Consider the following 19,985-nt stretch of genomic DNA (forward strand, 5'->3'; position numbering starts at 1 on the left):
AATGAGTTTCTTCTGGCGAAGATGATGTGTACGAAAATTTCGCCAGAAGATGATGGGTACGAAACTCATTGAAACGTTGCGACAAGACGACTCCACCACTCAGCTGATAACCCGAGAAGAATTCATCAGTGGAATACGCCGAGAAAGACTGCAATCGCATATACTTTTACATGTTTGTCGCCTGGATTTATTATTGCCGTTTCATTATAGTCAGTTCCTTCCACTCAAGCACATAAGTTCATTACTGTAAAAAGACCTTTGTAATTCGTCAGACTGTGAAACACAACGTGCACCGTAAATGTAGATCTGTAATTTAAATTACAGGTATCATCCGCGAAATGTGCAGTGATATTTATTTTTCACATCATTTTGTTTCAAGTGTTCCTTACAAATGTGACAAATTTATGTTGTTCAAATCGCTTCTTCCTCTTTGGATCTAGTTGACACCTGCTTGTTTTGCAACAAGTATTTTTAAGGACTCAGTTATCAGACATAGCTGTTTACTAAAGTGTTCTGTACGGACAGAACCTCAGTGACGATGAAGTTTTGAATATTCTGTGCTGTAACTTCAGTGTACATAGAATGCCGTACGATGTGGTCTGTGTACATGAATTTCGTTACTAACACCCGGTTACACCAAGCATTCGATATCTGGCTGTTAACAAACGGTAGCTTTAATCGTTTTTCGTACAATTCGACTTTTATTTACTCTTTTTCTGCTTTGTGCTTGGTACTGTTGACCCAGTTGTGATCAATAAAATAAATGTGCAGCCAACTGCTCCTGACACTGAAAATAGCACAAAAAGCGATCACTTACTACAGTTGAATGGCGATGAGCAGCAATATCACTGGTTCCTAACCTCGAAGGGTGCTTATATAACAGAAACGGGTCATTATGCGTTTTTGGCAGGCAGCATTGACAGATTCTCATGTTTTTCATTATTGTGGTATTTCAACACATCCAGTGGAATCACTTTGAGATCGTTTCTTGTGTTTTCGTCCACCCTTCCTACAACCATGCATTCGTGCTCATAATACCGAATGTTGTACACATTAACAGAAATATTTTCATCGTTTTTCTCTAATATTTCTACATGCTTCAATTCAGTACGAAATGAAATGTTTGCAAATTTGGATGTGAATAAGGAAGATAACTAGACGTCCAGTACACACTACCATTTGTTATGTACATATCGGCAATAACAGACCACTGAAAGCAGTAGTCATTGATCGTTGAAGTAAGGTTTAAAAGAGGCAACTGAAACTGGGTAGGCAGACCATACGATTAACACATACAACCGTTTTCCTCTTAGCAGGACATGGAACCCTGTACTATTCGGCATCAAAAAAGAACGCTTTTCGGCCGAGAGTTCGAAAACAGTCTCTGAGTGCGATATATCGTTGTCACTGGTGGTCTACTAAGAGCGGCGCCACTAGCACAGTCTTTGAGAACTGGCGGCGCATGCGCCGTGTACGGTCCGCAGGCCTGTACAGGAAGACTACCAGTTTTCAACGGGACTCAAAAGCAACAGCGCACTCCTGAAGATGGGGGACAGATGGATCACCGGAATATCGAGACATGTTGATTTTTAGGATCGAGCAGTGAACCCAAGGAAACTGTCAACATTTATCGTGGCATATTTCTTTGCCATCTTCTTGGGTAATTTCGTGAGCATTCCTCCGTAAAATCCTTCATTTATATTCACTATAACGTTAAGCTTTATAATTCTTTAAACGCCCGACTGGAATGGTGAGACTGGAAACTTTCCGGATTTTTGGCGATTTATTTTGGTTTGAATACATAACTAGCAGCTTTGTTATTTTTATGTGAAGATAGTAACTGTTCCCGAAAGAACAGATACCATTGATGACCATGCAGCTTCTCTAGAATAAATGATAATTAATTGAAACCCTCAACTGCCGACAGGTGTTGTTGATATACCTCGATGGGGACAGCTGAAAATGTGTGCCCCGGGCGGGACTCGAACCCGGATCTCCAGCTTACATGGCAGACGCTTTATCCATCTTTTTTTTTTTATTTAATTTTGTTCGATGTAGTTCGTTGCGTTTGGTCTGGGCGGACGTCACAAGACATCCGTTCAAGTTGATCCTTGATTCCTTGACTCAGTTTTTTTTATTACAGAGAGCACGCAGCCCTCTGACCGAACACGCTGAGCTACCGTGCCGGCAATCCATCTGAGCCACCGAGGACACAGATGAATAGCGCGACTACACCTATCGGCAACTGAGGGTTTCAATTAATTATCGTTTATTCTAGAGAAGCTGCACGGTCATCAATGTTATCTGTTCTTTCGGGAACAGTTACTATCTTCGATACATGCTACCCAGGTAGGGAACCATCACCTTAGTTGGCGCGAGTATTGATTGGATGGGCAGATATCTATTGGGAACATTACGTATGTAGATTGTGGACAGTTGGGAAGGTGGGTCTCACGGGAAGCGTGCAAGGGATAAGTCCCGGCAGTCGCGCTATTCATCCGTGTCCTCGGTGGCTCAAGCAGGCACGGTAGCTCAGCGTGTTCGGTCAGAGGGCTGCGTGCTCTCTGGAATAAAAAAAACTGAGTCGAAGAATCAACGATCAACTTGAACGGATGTCTAGTGACGTCCGCCCAGACCAAGCGCAACGAACATCGAACAAAATTAATTAAAAAAAAAAAGATGGATAAAGCGTCTGCCATGTAAGGAGATCCCGTGTTCGAGTCCCGGTCGGGACACACACTTTCAGCTGTCCCCATCGAGGTATATCAACAACACTTGTCGGCAGCTGAGGGTTTCAATTAATTACCTTTTTTTTTTTTTTATGCGATTTAGATGGGTAGACCATGTAACTAATGAGGAGGTACTGAATAGAATTGGGGAGAAGTGAAATTTGTGGCACAACTTGTCCAGAAGAAAGGATTGGTTGGTAGGACATGTTCTGAGGCACCAAGGGACTACCAATTTAGTATTGGTGGGCAGCGTGGAGGGTAAAAATCGTAAGGGAGACCAAGAAATGAACACACTAAGCAGATTCAGAGGGATGTAGGGTGCAGTAGGTACCTGAATGAAGAAGCTTGTGCAGGATAGAGTAGCATGGAGAGCTGCATCAAACCAGTCTCTGGACTGAAGATCACAACAACAACGGCAACGATTTATTGGGCCATTAACCAGATTCTGGCCCACTGCAAGCTAATCATCAGATGCAGGTTTTACAAGAATATTATTTCGTTGAACAAGTGTGAGCAGACGCTGTGGTGATGGTACTGGCGAAATTGACGGAAATTTATTTCAATGACGGAACGTCTATAAAACGGAAAGTTTGTGATGTTTTGAGTACTTACAGTCCACTGCATCTTGATACCCATAATAAATTAGTACACATAATGTATACTATCAGCTAGTATACACAAATATACACAGCATTTAGCTGTTCTTGGTTTTACACTTATTCACAATAGGTAAACACTGGATGTAGTTGCAAAGGATATGAATATGACAAATAAAATCACTTTACAGCATTATGATCTTTGGCGTGATATGCATTGTGTTAAAGAGCAAATACTTACAAGTAGAGTTAATGCGTTTATGTGAATCTTGCTAGCTGCAGACAAGTTCTTATATTGAAAATATACGTGCAAAATGAACTAAAAGTTATACAAAAGATAAACAAATAGAGTGAAATATTCACTGTGTAATTAAAGAGTGAATGACTTACAGAATTCTACAATTGTTACATGACTAAGAGAATGTAAGAGAATGAATATTTCTTATAATTTGGCTCTGTGTTGTTATGATGCCATGATGTCTAGATATAGTGGCACCAAAATACCAGAAAAGACAAATGAGACATTTATCTTAAGTGGCCACTTGAGGTAACGAACTACGTTGTTGAAAACAAAGAGGTAAGCACCAAGTGAGCATTAGATAAGCAGAGGAAAACAGGCGGAGGGAAACAGGGGACGTCCCACATGTGTTAATTTCTCTTTTCTTTGGGGTTCATACGCAAGACGTACGTTCCAGGCAGCAGCATCGTTCACCAGTCTATCGCAAATGTTGCTTCTCAATAGCATTTTGCTTCTTCTGCCCTCCAGGGATTCCCGTTACCGTAATACTCTTGTATAGGTCGTCGGTAGCGTTAACAAATCCAGCAGTACGATTTACAATTGCTCCCGAACAATCGTGGCCTAGTGACACATTCCTTGAGTCCTCCGAGGTTCACGATTCGCCTTGCTCGCTTTACAGCACTGCACCAAGTTATTTAATCGACAAGACTGTGTGAAGCAGTACACCACTAACACTGGAATATTTTTTCGTCTGAGCACACTGCTCAACGGATTGGAAGCTATAATTTCGTTACGTGACTTCATAGGTATTAACCGCTCTCCAATTGTCGATCAAAGTAACCGATTATACGTGGTGGCTGTCAGTAGCACTGTGTATATGTTGTGAATGTGCTGTAGAAATTAATGCAGGCAACATGACATGTATATATTCCGATTCATGTGTTACTATTATACTTACGGTATCTTTCACGCTACACTGTGTGTAGCCATTTCTATATTTATAAAAACGTTGTGTGCGTGACTAGATCATCACGTATTCAACGGCTCAGTGTCTGTAAAGGTGACACACAGAACTTTGTCAAGTACTCGACATATACTAGATAGTACATAGCTCGCCCAGATTACTTATACTTTCAAATACGACAAAACAAATATTGATTACTGATTTTTGATGCGTAAACAGTTGAACAGCAAATCTTTTTTCTCAGAAAACGTTAAAATACGGAACAAATCTACCATCTGCTTGTGACACCTGGAAGTTTAACACATATTTGTTTGTGTTTGTATCGCTCACAACAGCCGTATTGAAAACAGGAAATCCAGCGAAGAGGCAGGATGCAGACCTCTGCGTATATTGTGCCCCGGCCCTTGGACTCTGACAGGTTTCATAAAGTGAAACGCGTTAAGAGCAAACTTCAAAAATAGTTCGAACATTTAACACTTAAACTGAGAATTGAATGATGTTAAACACTCAACTTTTCTGTAAGCTACAAACATTCTCACTGGAGATCTCCAAAAGTGTTGCTCTCGACATTGTGCACCTAACAACAGAAAAGTCGTTTGCAGAGCATATAACTGCTATGTTTATCAAACATTTGACAGCAAAAAAGTAAACGTAAAGTTCTATACGCAAATTCTGTTAGAATATGTTGAGAAACTCTGCTACAGCATTGATCAGTTTGCGCTACGAAACAGCGATGTTTTCATGATGAGGAATCATTTTTGAGAAGGCAGCTGAGGGCACAGTAGTTGTTTTTTGGAGTAAAATGCTGTCTGTGAGGATGAAAGTGAAACTGTAGAGTACATGTTGCTTTATCATAATACAATGTAATTGTAACGGTAAAGTTGGACATGAAAATTGCATTGTGACACTTTTAGCGTCCGCAGGCATATTCTAAACACCAAGTGCATCTTAACCTGTAAATTACACCACTAATGTCAATACCTCTACGTACTTTTATAAATGTTACAGACCATTTAGATGTGAGAATAACATTGTGAGGTATAATTTGAGAGATAAATTATGTTTGCACCAAGGGAACTAAACTATCAGATGTAGTCGTTGACAAGTGGGGTACTCATTGATTGACTGTTTCGCTTTAATGGTTGGGAAAATAATGGGCTACACTTGGCTGATTCGTTTTAATGTCTGATAAAATATTGAGCTATTAGTGGAAAACTGATATGAATGTGTGTGTGTGTGTGTGTTCGTGTGTGTGTGTGTGTGTGTGTGTGTGTGTGTGTGTGGGTGCGTGTGTGCGTGTGTGTGTGTGTGTGTATGTCTGTGTGTCACATTTGTGCTATGAAGCACCCTCTGTCATACAACATTGGATAGATGTATCTGCAACCATGCAACATCGGTAATATGCAACACTGGTAAGAAGAATCCTCCAAGATTTATGACTTCGTATGTTGGCTCCTGCTGTGAGACTATGTTTGAGCATTTAGCTAACCCCTGACACATTGACAAGATCTGGACCCAGTGACCTATACAGTCAACAAATCACTCCACATAACATCTCGTGAAATGTTAAGGAAAAGTAAGACAGCAGAAATTATTGAACATCTGAATTTAAACAGCGGTGGCCCAATTAAACATGAAATACGGGAAGTATAGCTTAGATAGGTATAATGAGTAGGGGTTTCATCAAAACGTGGGATGAATATAAAGGTCACCATAAAATTCTGTTTATTACTATAAGCATTAACTTGATTTCAACCACTGAGCAGACAGTTTAGCTAATTATAAATTGCAAAAAGCTTCTAATGAACTGCTAAAAATATACGATAATATCCTGACACAGGTGGATGGAGTGGAAACTGAAATGATACAGTTAGCCATGTCCACATCAATGGTTCCTGCATTATTTGATACATCAAAGAAAAGGCACAGAAAAATAGATATAAGCACCAGTTCCCTTGTCAAAGCGCATGCTGGGCTCAACTAGCTGACTTCTAGAATTAATTCAAAGTGACAAAACTCTAACTGAAAATGAACGACTTTGTGGTCACTTTTTCACGACGTACACCAATGTGGCTCATGCTTACCATCGTTCTTAAACTCAGGTGCAGTAGATGGCTGCAGTGGTAACTTTGAGTTATAAGTTCAGACTCGGCGTCTGCGCTCAGTTCTCGGACGAAGTCCTCGCTCTCTACAGTTCTAAAGCAAAAACATCACCCCCTCTGATGATTCAAGACGAAAGATTCTCCCTGCAGTTCTAAGAAAAAGTGTGTATCTACTCTTCTTCTCATAAACTTGCTGGTTCTGCCAGCACAAGATTCTCGTTCGCCAATCGTTGTAGACTTCCTGAGTTTCGACGGATGAAAAATTAAAAAAAAAAAAAAATCAACAATCTCACTTCTCCTAAAGAATCTGCTGTAGTTAACCAGTCATACACATGTCTCACTTAGGGTGAGGCAGAACCCAGAAATTCTTTCTCACCATGAGGGTGATTGCACGTTGCAGCCAATGACAGTGGCTGGACATACGCTCCTGCAAGTTTTCATACCCGCTAGAAGAATAATTTTGTTGAAAGAACGATGGACCTACTTAAAAAAAGTTCAACATCAGTTACTGCTGGCCTTCCTTGGAAGCAATGGATACTTCTCTGACCACTTCAGTCCGGAACCGCGCTGCTGCTACGGTCGCAGGTTGGAATGGTGCCTCGGGCATGGATGTGTTGCTGTCCTTAGGTTAGATAGGTTTAAATAGTTCTAAGTCTAGGGGACTGATGACCTCAGATGTTAAGTCCCATAGCGCTCAGAGCCATCTGAACCATTTAAACTTCTCTGACAGCTTCATTTTTTCCCAAGCTCCCCATAAACCTCTATCTCTTTTAGAAGATCCTTCACACAACGGAAGTTTACAAAAGGCCGATTTCTCCCGGCTGCCCCTGCTGTGACCAGCCAAGGCGTCGAGCACCTATCACATACTGCAGCCACTGCCCAGTGTGTGACTGGCTGCATTCTCCCTTTTAACAGAAAACAATTTTGCGAACCACGAGCTATTCTCTCATTGTGGTCCTCGTATTCCCACAGCCAGCTAGCAGGCCCACCTTACAGAAAAACATTACACATATCTGTCACAGAATAAACCTGCAATAACGAAAATTTTATTAGATTCACAATCGCTGGAGTTTGTTTCAGTGTCATGCATACCTTCATTTGTCGCTAGAAATTTGAATTGATTTGGTAGTCTAATTTGATATATAGGTTATTAATTGGATTGTGGAGCAGTCACGGGAAAAACTGTTCCAAAAAACTTCCCCTACATGTATAGGCAACATTAATGTCATGTGAATATTTTGAACGTGTACAAAAAAGGGCAGCACGCACACATCTGGGCTTTCTGAATTTCTCACTATCACAAGCGAGATTCTTAAATTTCCCTCTGCTTTAAAATTTGGGGAAGTGAGCTTGTTCCATCATCTTGGATATTTCAGTATTTGCCCTGTCTTCGATTTTTCAATTTCCTGCACTGCTATCTTAGATTCAACCATCTGGAAAAGTGATGTCATATACACAGAAGAGCTGCACACACTGTGACAGGTTTTGTCCCTGAGGGTCCATTGTGTCGCTACTTATGAAACTATCTCATTTTCAACACAATACATTACTTCATTTGCAGATTGTGTACATTGTACCCCATTTATGCTTAAATCATCAAATTGTTAACATCTTGAGTACTCTGCTCTGGAATAATTTAATTTTCTAAAATTATAATTAGGAAATATTTTCCTAATGTTCTTCTTAATATTATGTTTTAGATAAGGAACAATCTGTTGCCTTCTTAGAGCACTGGCAGGTGACAACTGAATCTCACAAACACAGATAAAATGATGAGTGACTTATATATATGTACTTAGAAGATAAAAATATTATTATGTTTAGAGTATTTACAGAGGAAACTATTACATTTTTATGTCATACATAATTGTTACATATCATTAAAAACAAAAAATTAACCTGTTTCTATGTATTTCTTACAGTTAGAATAAATGAAAAATAGAGTTCAGTTGATAATTGTAACCTAATCTTTATACAGCTGAAACTTAGTTTAACTCAGGGGGAAAAAAGAAATTAAGTTTGACAATTTAAAACTAAGGTGTCATCCTGTGTCACTTATTTTTCTAAATCTCACACGATTTGCAAAAGATGTCTTGCAGTACTTATGGTTACTTTGGATGACCCTGAAAATCTAACATAAAAAGAAAATCAAGATATGCACTTTGTGAGTGTTGAACTCTAAAGAAGTAAAACTAAGACTCCCTTCACAATAATATGCGACCAACTTCAATTGTACTGAATGTGAGTAAATCGTTTTGACTGGACAAAACAGGGAAAGAAACTGGCCAGTGTTCTTTAGAAACCACCATTCTCAAGTTCACTTTAAGTGGTGTAGCCAAAAAAACCACTTGAAAATGTAATCCAGTAGATGTCACTTATTTGTGCCTTTATGTTAATAATGCAGATAATACTAAGAAATTCCTTCCACAATGATTCACTCCGATGAGGTTTGAAGCAGATCATAAAACTGTTTGTGTGTAACACTGTAAACATAATTAAATTTGATGTGTTATAAGTGGAAGCTAAATATTCATAACAGGTTTTCCTACATAGTCTCCGCTTTCTGTAAACTCACATCCCAGTAGTAGAATATCAGTTCCCAAGTAGAGGTTTTACACTCGACTGATTTTTGTAGAATAGATTTCTCAAGTACAATTTTCTATCATATGTGACTCACTCATTTAAGTTATGATGCCCTTATCCTGGTGGCTGGTTTGAATGCCACATTTCTATAATAGGTATTTCTGTTGGAATAGATTACCACAGTCTCCCTTTGAACTCTGAATTTGTAGACTGATGCTAACACACTCAGATATACAGCCACATCAAACCTTATAGTTCATTATAAATATAATTTGTCTATATTTACTTAATATCTATAAACTTGTTTTGATTGTGCACTCAGGCACTATGATGAGTATTTGTTGTTAATGTTATCTAATTTCCATTTTAAGACTTTTTGTTTTAAGACTGATAAAGAAATTAGATATTAAGAACATTGTTAATTGAAATCTGTCTGAAATTAATTTTTTAAACTATCAGTAGAAAGTTTTCTTTTTTGTTTCACAAGTTAGCTATGTATTTATTGCACACATGCGATTGTTATTGCTGAAAAACCTTAGAACAATACTATTGTTATGCACTTCTCTCATTTACTTTTGTACATTTACATTTACTAAATATAGAATTTGTTGACTTTATATATTTACATTACTTTTCTTTCTGCAGCTCTGGGATACATTCCAACTTTAGCAGGTATGTACCACCAATATAATCAAACTTTTTGTTATTGCTGATGATGCATTCTCAATTGTGCAACAGATTTTTCACAACATCATTTATTACGTGAGATGTAGTAACAAAATCCAGTCTGAGTGACCATGCCATACAATCGACTGACATCAAAAGTTTTTGTGTATTTCTACCAAACCATTATTTCTGAAGCTCTTCATGCGTCATTTTGGCCTTCTTCCTGAGGTCTTATTCCAATCACTGTATGCAGCATACACCCAGGAACACTGATGGTGAATATTATACAAGAACTATGCTGTAACAGTTGATGTACTGTAGTTGGATGTAGGTTGAAGCAGAATATTAGCTTTAAAAAAAGACAGGTCAGGAACAAATCAGAATAGCAAAACATGAATTCTGCTTTTATGTAGCACTTATGGGATGGGTGTCGGCCAGCAGCTTCAGGAGAAATTAGGTGCAGGGTACCAGGTCACAAGTTTTGTAAAACCAAGTGCTAGCCTTAAACTGGTGACAGAAAACTTAGGTCAGCTATACAGGGACGTTGAGAGGGAAGATCAAATAATTACAGTTGGGGGAGCAGGAAACAGCCTTGCTATGAATTCAAGATATAGTATTAGGAGTGACCTAGATAAAATAGGAGCAGAAACTGGTTACACAAATGTTGGGTTTTAGGAGGTCTTCCAGCGCCATGATTTGCCCTGTGTAAACAATACTGTAAGGCATGTTAACAATAGGCTGAACAGGATGCTTCAAACATTGGCAAAATCTCACACAAGTGTTGTTCCTATTGGTAGATGGGGATACACTACACATGGCCTGCACCTAAACAGGAAGGAAAAAGATTAGTTAGCTTCTCTATTAGCAGATACTGTAAAGGAGACCACAGTCATACAAGGCATGATCCCTGTAGTTAATGGAACCATGGAGACAGGTTAAAGTCAAAGTTCACACAGACAACAATCAAGAAAAATAGAATAAAAGAAGCCTCATGTACCGTAAGTAGGGATAAAGCTAAGGATACTATCAATTTTCTTCATCAAAATATCAAGGGGAATAAAAAATAAAGCAGATGAGCTGTTCATGTGTGTATACGATATCAAAAATAAGAATGAGACTGATGCACTTTATCCGTCTGAACACCATGTAATTGTGGGGATGGAAAGTGACAGTATAAATGGGTATAATTTAGTACCTCACACATGTAGATCTAGCATGGATAAAGGAGGAGGTGCCATTTACAGAAAAGAAGGGCATAAACAAAAACTGTAGAAGTAAGCAAATTTTGTGTTGATCAGCACTTTGAAGTTCGTGCATGTGAACTACAGCTAGCTAATGTAGTGTTGATATTAGCAACAGTGTACAGGTCGTCTTTAGGAGACTGGGAGCAAGTTCGTTAGTTACTTACATGTTCCACACATCATTTTGCACGATAAATCGTCATGATGTGGCACGAGTCATTTTACATTGCAAATTAATTTGTACATCTATTTGTACTCTAAACAGCACCAGGTAATTTGTTCCCCAAAAATGAAAACAAGATATATAGACTGAGTTAGCAATTCCTACCTACCACCTCTTAAACATTAGAAACATAGATATTCTTCTACAGAATAGAAGGAGTTGTCAAGGAGAAGCTTTTTCAATTTATTTTCAAATTTTGCCTTGCTGTCTGTTGGACATTTTATTCCAGTGGGTAGGTGGTCAAAAACTTTCGTTGCCGCAGTGTGTACCCCTTTCAGCGCTAAAGACAACCTTAATGTTGAGTAATAAACGTCATTTTTTCTTCTCGTATGTACTTATGTACCTCATTGTTCCTTTTGAACTGTAGTGGATTATTTCCAACAAATTTCATGAGGGAATAAATATACTGTGAAGCAGTAGTCAGAATGCCTAATTCCTTAAACAGATGTCTACAAGATGATCATGGGTGAGCACCACATATTATTCTTACAGCATGTCTTTGGTCAATGAAGACCTTCTTTCGTAAAGATGAGTTACCCTAGAATATTATTCCACATGACATTTCTGAATGAAAATAAGAAACATATGCCAACTTACTGATGTCTCTCTCCCCGAAATTTGCTATGATTCTAAGGGCAAATGTGGTTAAACTTAGTTGTTTTAGGAGTTCCAGAATGTGTTTTTTCAATTTAAATTCTCATCAGTATAGACACCTAAGAATTTTGAAGTTTCCACCAAGTATCATTTCATCACCATGTGTTATACTTATCAATGGTGCAGTATCCGTAGAGATGCAGAACTGCATATGATGTGTCTTTCTGAAATTCAAGGTGAGACCATTCACAGAAAACCAGTCAATGATACTTCTGAGAACTCTGTTCACCATTTCTTCCATTTCTGTAAGTGTACTGGGAGTGATTACAATACTGGTGTCATCTGCAAAAAGAACTAATTCTGCTTGTTCTACATTAGACAGTAGATTATTTGCATATATGAGAAACAGTAGTGGACCTAAGATTGAGCCTTGGGGAATCCCATACGTGATTTCTCCACAGTCAGAATTATATCCCTGGATTCTGTTGGTTGAATTACTACTAAGCACTACTTTCTGCATTCTTTTGGTTAGATATGACGTGATCCATTTGTTGGCTACACCATCAATTCCATAAAACTTCGGTTTTTCTGGGAGTATACTATGATCCACACAATCAAATGCCTTGGATAGGTCATAGAAAATACCTACCAGTGCTATTTTGTTCTTTAATGCTTGTAGCATCTGGTGTGTGAACATGTAAATGAAATTTTTAGTACAGCAACCCTTCTGAAAACCAAACTGTTATTTGCTGAGGATAATATTGTTGCTAAGGTAAGATACTATTTCAGCAGTGAAATAGATCAGTAGTTACTGATGTCTCTCTTATCGCCTTTCTTAAAGAGGGGTTTAACAATGGCATATTTTAGTCTCTCTTGAAAAATGCCTTGAGTTAGTGATGCATTACATATTTCAGACAATACTGGACTTATTATATGAGAACAAATCTTTAGTACTCTATTGGAAACACCATCAAACCCAGAAGAGCTTTTATTATTGAGAGAATGTACGATCCTCTTAATTTCTGAAGTAGAAGTTGGTGGTACATTCATATGATGTAATTTTATGAGAGTTACTTCTTCATCATATCTCTGTGATCTTTCTCTTGAACTGTTGGTCCCTATGCTTTCTACTATGTTTAAGAAATGATTATTAAATACATTTTCTACCTGTGACTTGTCATTTAAAACCTTTCCATTCAGTTCGGTAGTAATGTTATCCTCTTCTGTGGTTGGTTGTCCCGCCTCTTGCTTCACTGTCTACCACATTGCCTTAACTCTGTCGTCAGATGTACTGATTTCTGACATTATGTGCATGTTTCTTGATTTTTTAATAACCTTTCTTGGTAATTCTGAGTAGTTTTTGTAGTGTGTAATTTCTGCAGGGTCTCTACTTTTTCTTGCCAAAAGATACACTTCCCTTTTCCTCTCACAAAATACTTTAATCCCCTTAGTGACCCATGGTTTTTCACATGGCTGTTTAATGTCCCTTCTGATTAGCTTATGCAGAAAGCTGACATGAATTTATCATGGACTAGATTAAGTTTTACATTGGCATTTGGTTCTTTATAAATTTGATCCTAGTTTGTTTCTTGTAAACTATTCTTAAAAATATTTGCCCTATAGTCATTAATGATTCTAACTGACTTCCACTGAGGTGTATCCACACTGTATGGCACTACGTCATTTATCGTGACTAGCTGTGCACTATAATCAGAGAGAGCATTTGTTACTGCGTAAGCAGCTATTTTCTTGCTTTGTACCTCCTCAAAGAAAACAATATCAATTAGGGACCTGCTGTATTCATCCACCATGGTGGAAAGTTAACTACTGAGAGCTAATTGTAGGCTCCATTCCAGATCACTTTTCCTATCAGAATCCTTTAGAAAATCTACATTGTAGTCACCACAGACTATTAACTGCTTGCTGATGTCTGACAGACAGCACAGTAAATAATCCTATTCATAAAAAAGTTTTACTCCCTATCATGCTGTCTGTCACACACAAAGGAGAAGTTATTGTTCTGTGAAGATTTCAATGAAAACCTTGTGAGCAATTCTTCTAGGAAAAGTGAACTAGAAGTGTTATTAATGACATACAACTTAGAATCAGTGATTAATTTCGCTACACATGTAGCCCAAGACAGTAGCACTCTAATATATAATGTATTTGTACAGCAAGAGGATGTAAAACTAACACTTGCCCTATGATAAATTGTTTATCAGATCATGATACACAATTGATTAACTTACATAATATAGCAGGGGTTACATTTCAGAAATTATTAAATAAAAGTGTACGGTTGCTCAAACGGTACCTATAGAGCACTTCAGAGAAAGTTTAAGAAACGTTAATTTGGGAGATGTTCATAATAAGACAAATGCAAATGATAAATACAACATATTTTTTGATAAATTTATATCCCTTTTCGAACACTGTTACCCAAAAAAATTGCTAGATGTAACACCAAACAAATTTCAAAGAAACCTTGGATTACTGTAGATATTAAAGTGTCTTTAGAAAGATAAAGAAAATTGTATGAGACAGCAAGAATGGTTAAAGACCCAGAAGTAATTTTACACTATAAAAATTGTTGTAACATACTGAGAAAAGTAGTCAGAAAATCAAGAAATGTGTATGTCAGAGATGAAATAAACAACTTGGGCAATAAAATAAAATCAATATGGAATGTTGTTAGAAGGGAGACAGGAAAAGTAACTACTGGGGTAGATAGTACACAGAACAACAAAAATTTTGCAACACCTCAGTTTCGACAGTTCCAGAACCTGGTCAGAAAACTGGAACAGAGATCAACATAAACATCATTTCCGCCCTTTTTATTGCTCATGAAAACCACACATTGCATGTTGTACAGCGAGACCTTCAGAGGTGGTGGTCCAGATTGCTGTACACACCAATACCTCTAATACCCAGTAGCACATCCTCTTGCATTGATGCATGCCTTTATTCATCATGGCATACTATCCACAAGTTCATCAACGCACTGTTGGTCCAGATTGTCCCAGTCCTCAAAGCCGATTAGACGTAGATCCCTCAGAGTGGTTGGTAGGTCACGTCGTCCATAAACAGTCCTTTTCAATCTATCCCAGGTGTGTTCCATAGGGTTCATGTCTGGAGAACATGCTGGTGACTCTAGTCGAGAGATGTTATCCTGATGAAAGTCATTCACAAGATGTGCACGATGGGGGCGCAAATGTCTCTCCAATAAGCTGCCGATATGGTTGCACTATCGGTCGAAGGATGGCATTCACGTATCGTACAGCCATTACGGCGCCTTCCATGACCACCAGTGACGTACGTCGGCCCCACATAATGCCACCCCAAAACAGCAGGGAACCTCCAGTTTGCTGTACTCGCTGGACAGTGCGTCTAAAGCGTTCCGCCTGGCCGGATTGCCTCCAAACACGTCTCTGACGATTGTCTAGTTGAAGGCAGGTGCGATCAGTGAAGAGAACGTGATTCCAATCCTGAGCGATGCATTTGGCATGACATTGGGCCCATCCGTACCTTGCAGCATGGTGTCCTGGTTGCGAAGATGCACCTCGCCATGGACGTCAGGAGTGAAGTTACGCATCATGCAGCCTATTGCGCACAATTTGAGTCGTAACACGACGTCGTCTGGCTGCACGAAAAGCATTATTCAACATGATGGCATTACTGTCAGGTTTCCTCCGAACCATAATCCGTAGGTAGCGGTCATTCACTGCAGTAGTAGCCCTTGGGAGACCTGAGCGAGGCTGTTATCGACTGTCCTTGTCTCTCTATATCTCCTCCATGTCCGAACAACATCGCTTCGGTTCACTCCAAGGCACCTGGACACTTCCCTTGTTGAGAGCCCTTCCTGTCACAAAGTAACAATGCGGACGCGATTGAACCGCGGTATTGACCGTCTAGGGATGGTTGAACTACAGACAACATGAGCCGTGTACCTCCCTCCAGGTAGAGTGACTGGAACTGATCAGCTGTCGGACCCCCTCCGTCTAATAGGCACTGCTCCTGTATGGTTATTTATATCTTTGGACAGGTTTAGTGACATCTCTGAACAGTCAAAAGGACTGTGTCTGTGATACAATATTCACAGTCAATGTCTATCTTCAGGAGTTCTGGGTACTGGGATGATGCAAAACTTCTTTGATATGTGTAATACTATTACAGAGAATGAGACCATCTTAACCAACAGTACATAAGTAGCTAATCTATTTAACAACCATTTCTTAAGTGCAGGTGAAAAAATTAGTGACAATAGTCAAGCAGTACATGGAAAAATCAGTTTTGAGAAATCTTAGTCAGGTTAATTTTCATTTAAAAGCCTCTTGTGAAATAAGGAAAATCATTAAATTTTGAAAAATAAGTGTTCTTCTTGAGTAAATGACATCTCTAACAAGATATTGAAACAATGTGGAGCAGTTACACCTGCTATTTTGATTCAGATGTCATAATGCATCACTAACTCAAAGTATTTTCCCAGACAGGTTAAAATATGCCATTGTCAAGCCTCTCTGTAGAACAGGGACACCACAGACGTCAATAATCACCATCCAGTACCCTTGCGTACAGCATTTTCAAAAATCGTCACAAAAGTAATGTACTCAAGAGTGGTTAGCAACCTCAACAGTAATTGGGTACTTAGTAAATCACTGTTCAGATTTCAAAAATGCTGTTCCTCTGACACAGCAATAAACAATTTCACTGCCCACATAATACAGTCTTTAAATAATAAAATATCACCGAAAGGAATTTTGTGTGACTTCTCCAAAGCATTTGATTGTGTAACCATGACATTATGTTGCAGAAATTACAATTCTATGGTATAAATGGAACAGCATATAAATGGTTTAAGTTATATCTACAGAACAGGAAGCAAAAAGCTTATTTTATATGCAATTAGCGATTTAAGGAAGTTTCCCACTTCATCTAACTTGGGTGAAATTACATTAGGTGTTCCACAGGGTTCGATCATAGGTCCCCTTCTGTTCTTGGTACATGTGAATGACGTCCCTTCGTATCTGAAACAAGAAGCTAAACAGACAATGTTTGTTGATGATGCAAATATCATTATTAATAAAGTAAAAAAACTCCAATAGAAAATTATGCAAACAATGTCTTTGGAAAGTTGTTAATTGGTTTTCTGTGAATGAGTTTGCTCTGAACTTTGAAAAAACGCAGTACATCCATTTCTTTCTGATGCAGGGAGTACAGTTCCTTCAATAAATATAACACATCAACAGAAGTCAGTACCCAGGGTAGAGCATACTAAGTTTCTGTGTGTACATATAGATGAAAATCTTAATAGGATCTTCTAAAGTGACCAGGTTTAGTAATTTTTGCAATCAGAATAATTGCCAATTTTGAGGATATAGAAATTAGTAAGCTAACATACTCTGCATACTTTCACTCTCCGATGTCATACAAAATAATATCTTAGAGTAACTCAACACGTAGGTAAAAAGTATTCACTGCCCATATTTGCACATCTCGTAGGCATCTGTTTAAAACGTTAGGAATTCTTACAACATCCTCACAGTACATGTACTCACTAATGAAATTTGTTCTCAGCAACATCGGCCAGTTTAAAAACAACAGTGGAATTCATGATTATAATACCAGAGGAAAGAAAGACTTACACTATACTCTACTTAACCTATCTTTGGCACAGAAAGGGGTAAAATGTGCTGCTTTAAAATTTTTCGATAAATTACCAGATGAATTAAAATATCTGACAGACAACAGCAATAGTTTCAAAAATAAATTGAAATCGTATCTCCATTACAACTCCTTCTATCCCATAGATGAATTCTTGAATAGGAATAAATAAATCAATAGGTACAATTTAAGCATTTTATGCCATTTAAGGGAATGGCGTAGGTAACAAAAATTTTAAGCTTAAAAAGTTTCTTGATTCATGTGTGGATTTCTTAAGCACTTGACATGTTTCACATCATAATGGTTACCATGCGATTGATCAACGGAACACGTAACTAACTAACAGTACATAAGAACTGTTAACATTATGACAACTGTTAGGAAAGCTTACATTCTTATAAAATTTTCCTTATAATATGAACAAAATTACTACAGACTCTGGAAGGAAGCAGGATTTTAGCAATTATTACACTACATCTTTAATGCTGGCTCTGGTGTTTCATTTAGTAAATGGTCACAGATGTGATTGTTGGGGATAATGTTAGTTTGATACCTTCTAAAGGAAGATAAAAAGACACATTTTTCCCACCTGTGGATGAGCTGGTGGATTCCCTGGTAGAGTAACCCCCACCTCACTGTGTCCCAGCATTGCTTACTATTGAGATTATTTTGCACATGATGAAAGGTTAAGGAGTCACAGTGAACATTTTTAGCTTTTCTGTTACTGTTATTAGTATCAACTGAAACTTCAAGTTGCCAGTTAAGAGTCACAATCTGTTATAGTTCATTTCCACTGTGCATGTCAGTGATTTAAAACGTTCGTCGTCTGGCGGTTTTAAGTCAGTTAATATGACATATATGTGTAGTGATGACAGTGACAAACAATGTTGGGTGCATGACATTACCATCCCTAGTGCCCTTACAACGATCTTGGGGAGATCAGTGTCACTAAAAGAAAATTATAAAAATCCAACATTTGAATTAGGACACACACACACACACACACACATACATATATGTATAGGCTACATGGAATGAAATCATGGTTTCTAAAGCAAGCAGTTAAAATAGGAAAGACACAATGAAAGGTTTAAAATGGTGCAGCTGAAATTCTGTCTGACTGATCACTGGACTAATAGGGGATGAAACATCGCTCTGAAATACAGTAAGCATCCAACCTAACAGCTTAGGTTGGAGTCTGGACAGTTCACCAAATTTCACAACTGGGTGTAAACCCACTGTGGAGCAAACCCCGTGTACAAAGAGCTACGTGTGATATGAGGACAAGTGAGCAGGCTACCACTTTGGCCATTTGGCTGGCGGGAGGGGCGCCAGGGGCCCCACAGGTGGATAGTTGACCCCTCAGGCCACAATTTGGTGTGCCTCCTCTTGGACCACTCTCCCGTCCATTCACACCTGATCTTCTGGCTCAACAGCGAGTTCATAGACATTAGGGGAATGGTGCTTTGTTCAGCTGTCACCCCTTACAGACTTTCATCAGCGCTATATCCGCTTGCTGGTTGCTCTTTATTCCCATGTGCCCAGGTACCTAGCAGGACACCACCATCTATCCAAAAAGTTGCCACAAAAGAAGTGCATTTTGTTTATATTTGCGGAACCTTTTCACCCACATACATATTTTAAAGAGCATATAGATCACAAAGGGGATTAGATCAGATCGGAAACATGTTTCCTTTGTATCATCTCATCTGATCCAGGGCCATCTGAACAGTACATAGGTCAGCATGATGGACTGTGAATGCATCTGCTAGGCAGACTCTGAAGACACAAGTAGAGAAAACTACGGAGCAGCCAAGGGATTCTCCCTTTTTAGATCCACCTCAATAAAAAAAATTAAAACAGCAGTGTTCATTTAAAAGATAGCAAACGTATCTCAAAGCTTACATCTGTAGCTTTACGTTTAAACATCAGCCAAATTTAAAATCAATAATGGTCCTGAACATGCTAGGGTGGTGAATTACTCCACCGTGGTGAAAATCTTTAATATTTGCCGCACTCGTTTTTAAAATACAACTCTTTATTCAAGTCCCATATGTTCTCGCAGCTCGTGGACGACTACCGAAAAGCCACTTAATGTCTGGGAGAGGATCAGTATGGTGCACCAGCATCTAGAGTATGAAATACGTTTTGTACACTTGTTGCACTGTGACTAGCTTTCTGTTTTCTTTTTATTTACAACATGCTCTATTACAATATCTATATTATTACATGTATAGCCGACCGGTGTGGCCGAGCGGTTCTAGGCATTTCAGTCTGGAACGGCGCGACCTCTACGGTCGCAGGTTCGATATCCTGCCTCGGGCATGGATGTGTGTGATGTCCTTAGGTTAGTTACGGTTAAGTAGTTATAAGTTCTAGGGGCTGATG

The 19,985-nt window shown here is 38.6% G+C and overlaps 1 protein-coding gene across 1 annotated transcript in view; it reads left to right on the top strand.

Annotated features, from left to right (window-relative positions):
* LOC124593942 overlaps positions 1 to 19,985 on the top strand; it is a 142,007-nt gene that overhangs the window by 100,326 nt on the left and 21,696 nt on the right. Inside the window, exon 5 of the mRNA XM_047132292.1 lies at positions 9,858 to 9,884. Coding sequence (XP_046988248.1) covers positions 9,858 to 9,884 — 27 coding nt within the window. The remainder of the gene's footprint in view (positions 1 to 9,857; positions 9,885 to 19,985) is intronic.

Source organism: Schistocerca americana, chromosome 2 (assembly GCF_021461395.2).
Source record: "Schistocerca americana isolate TAMUIC-IGC-003095 chromosome 2, iqSchAmer2.1, whole genome shotgun sequence".
In the NCBI taxonomy this organism is placed as follows: Eukaryota; Metazoa; Arthropoda; class Insecta; order Orthoptera; family Acrididae; genus Schistocerca; species Schistocerca americana.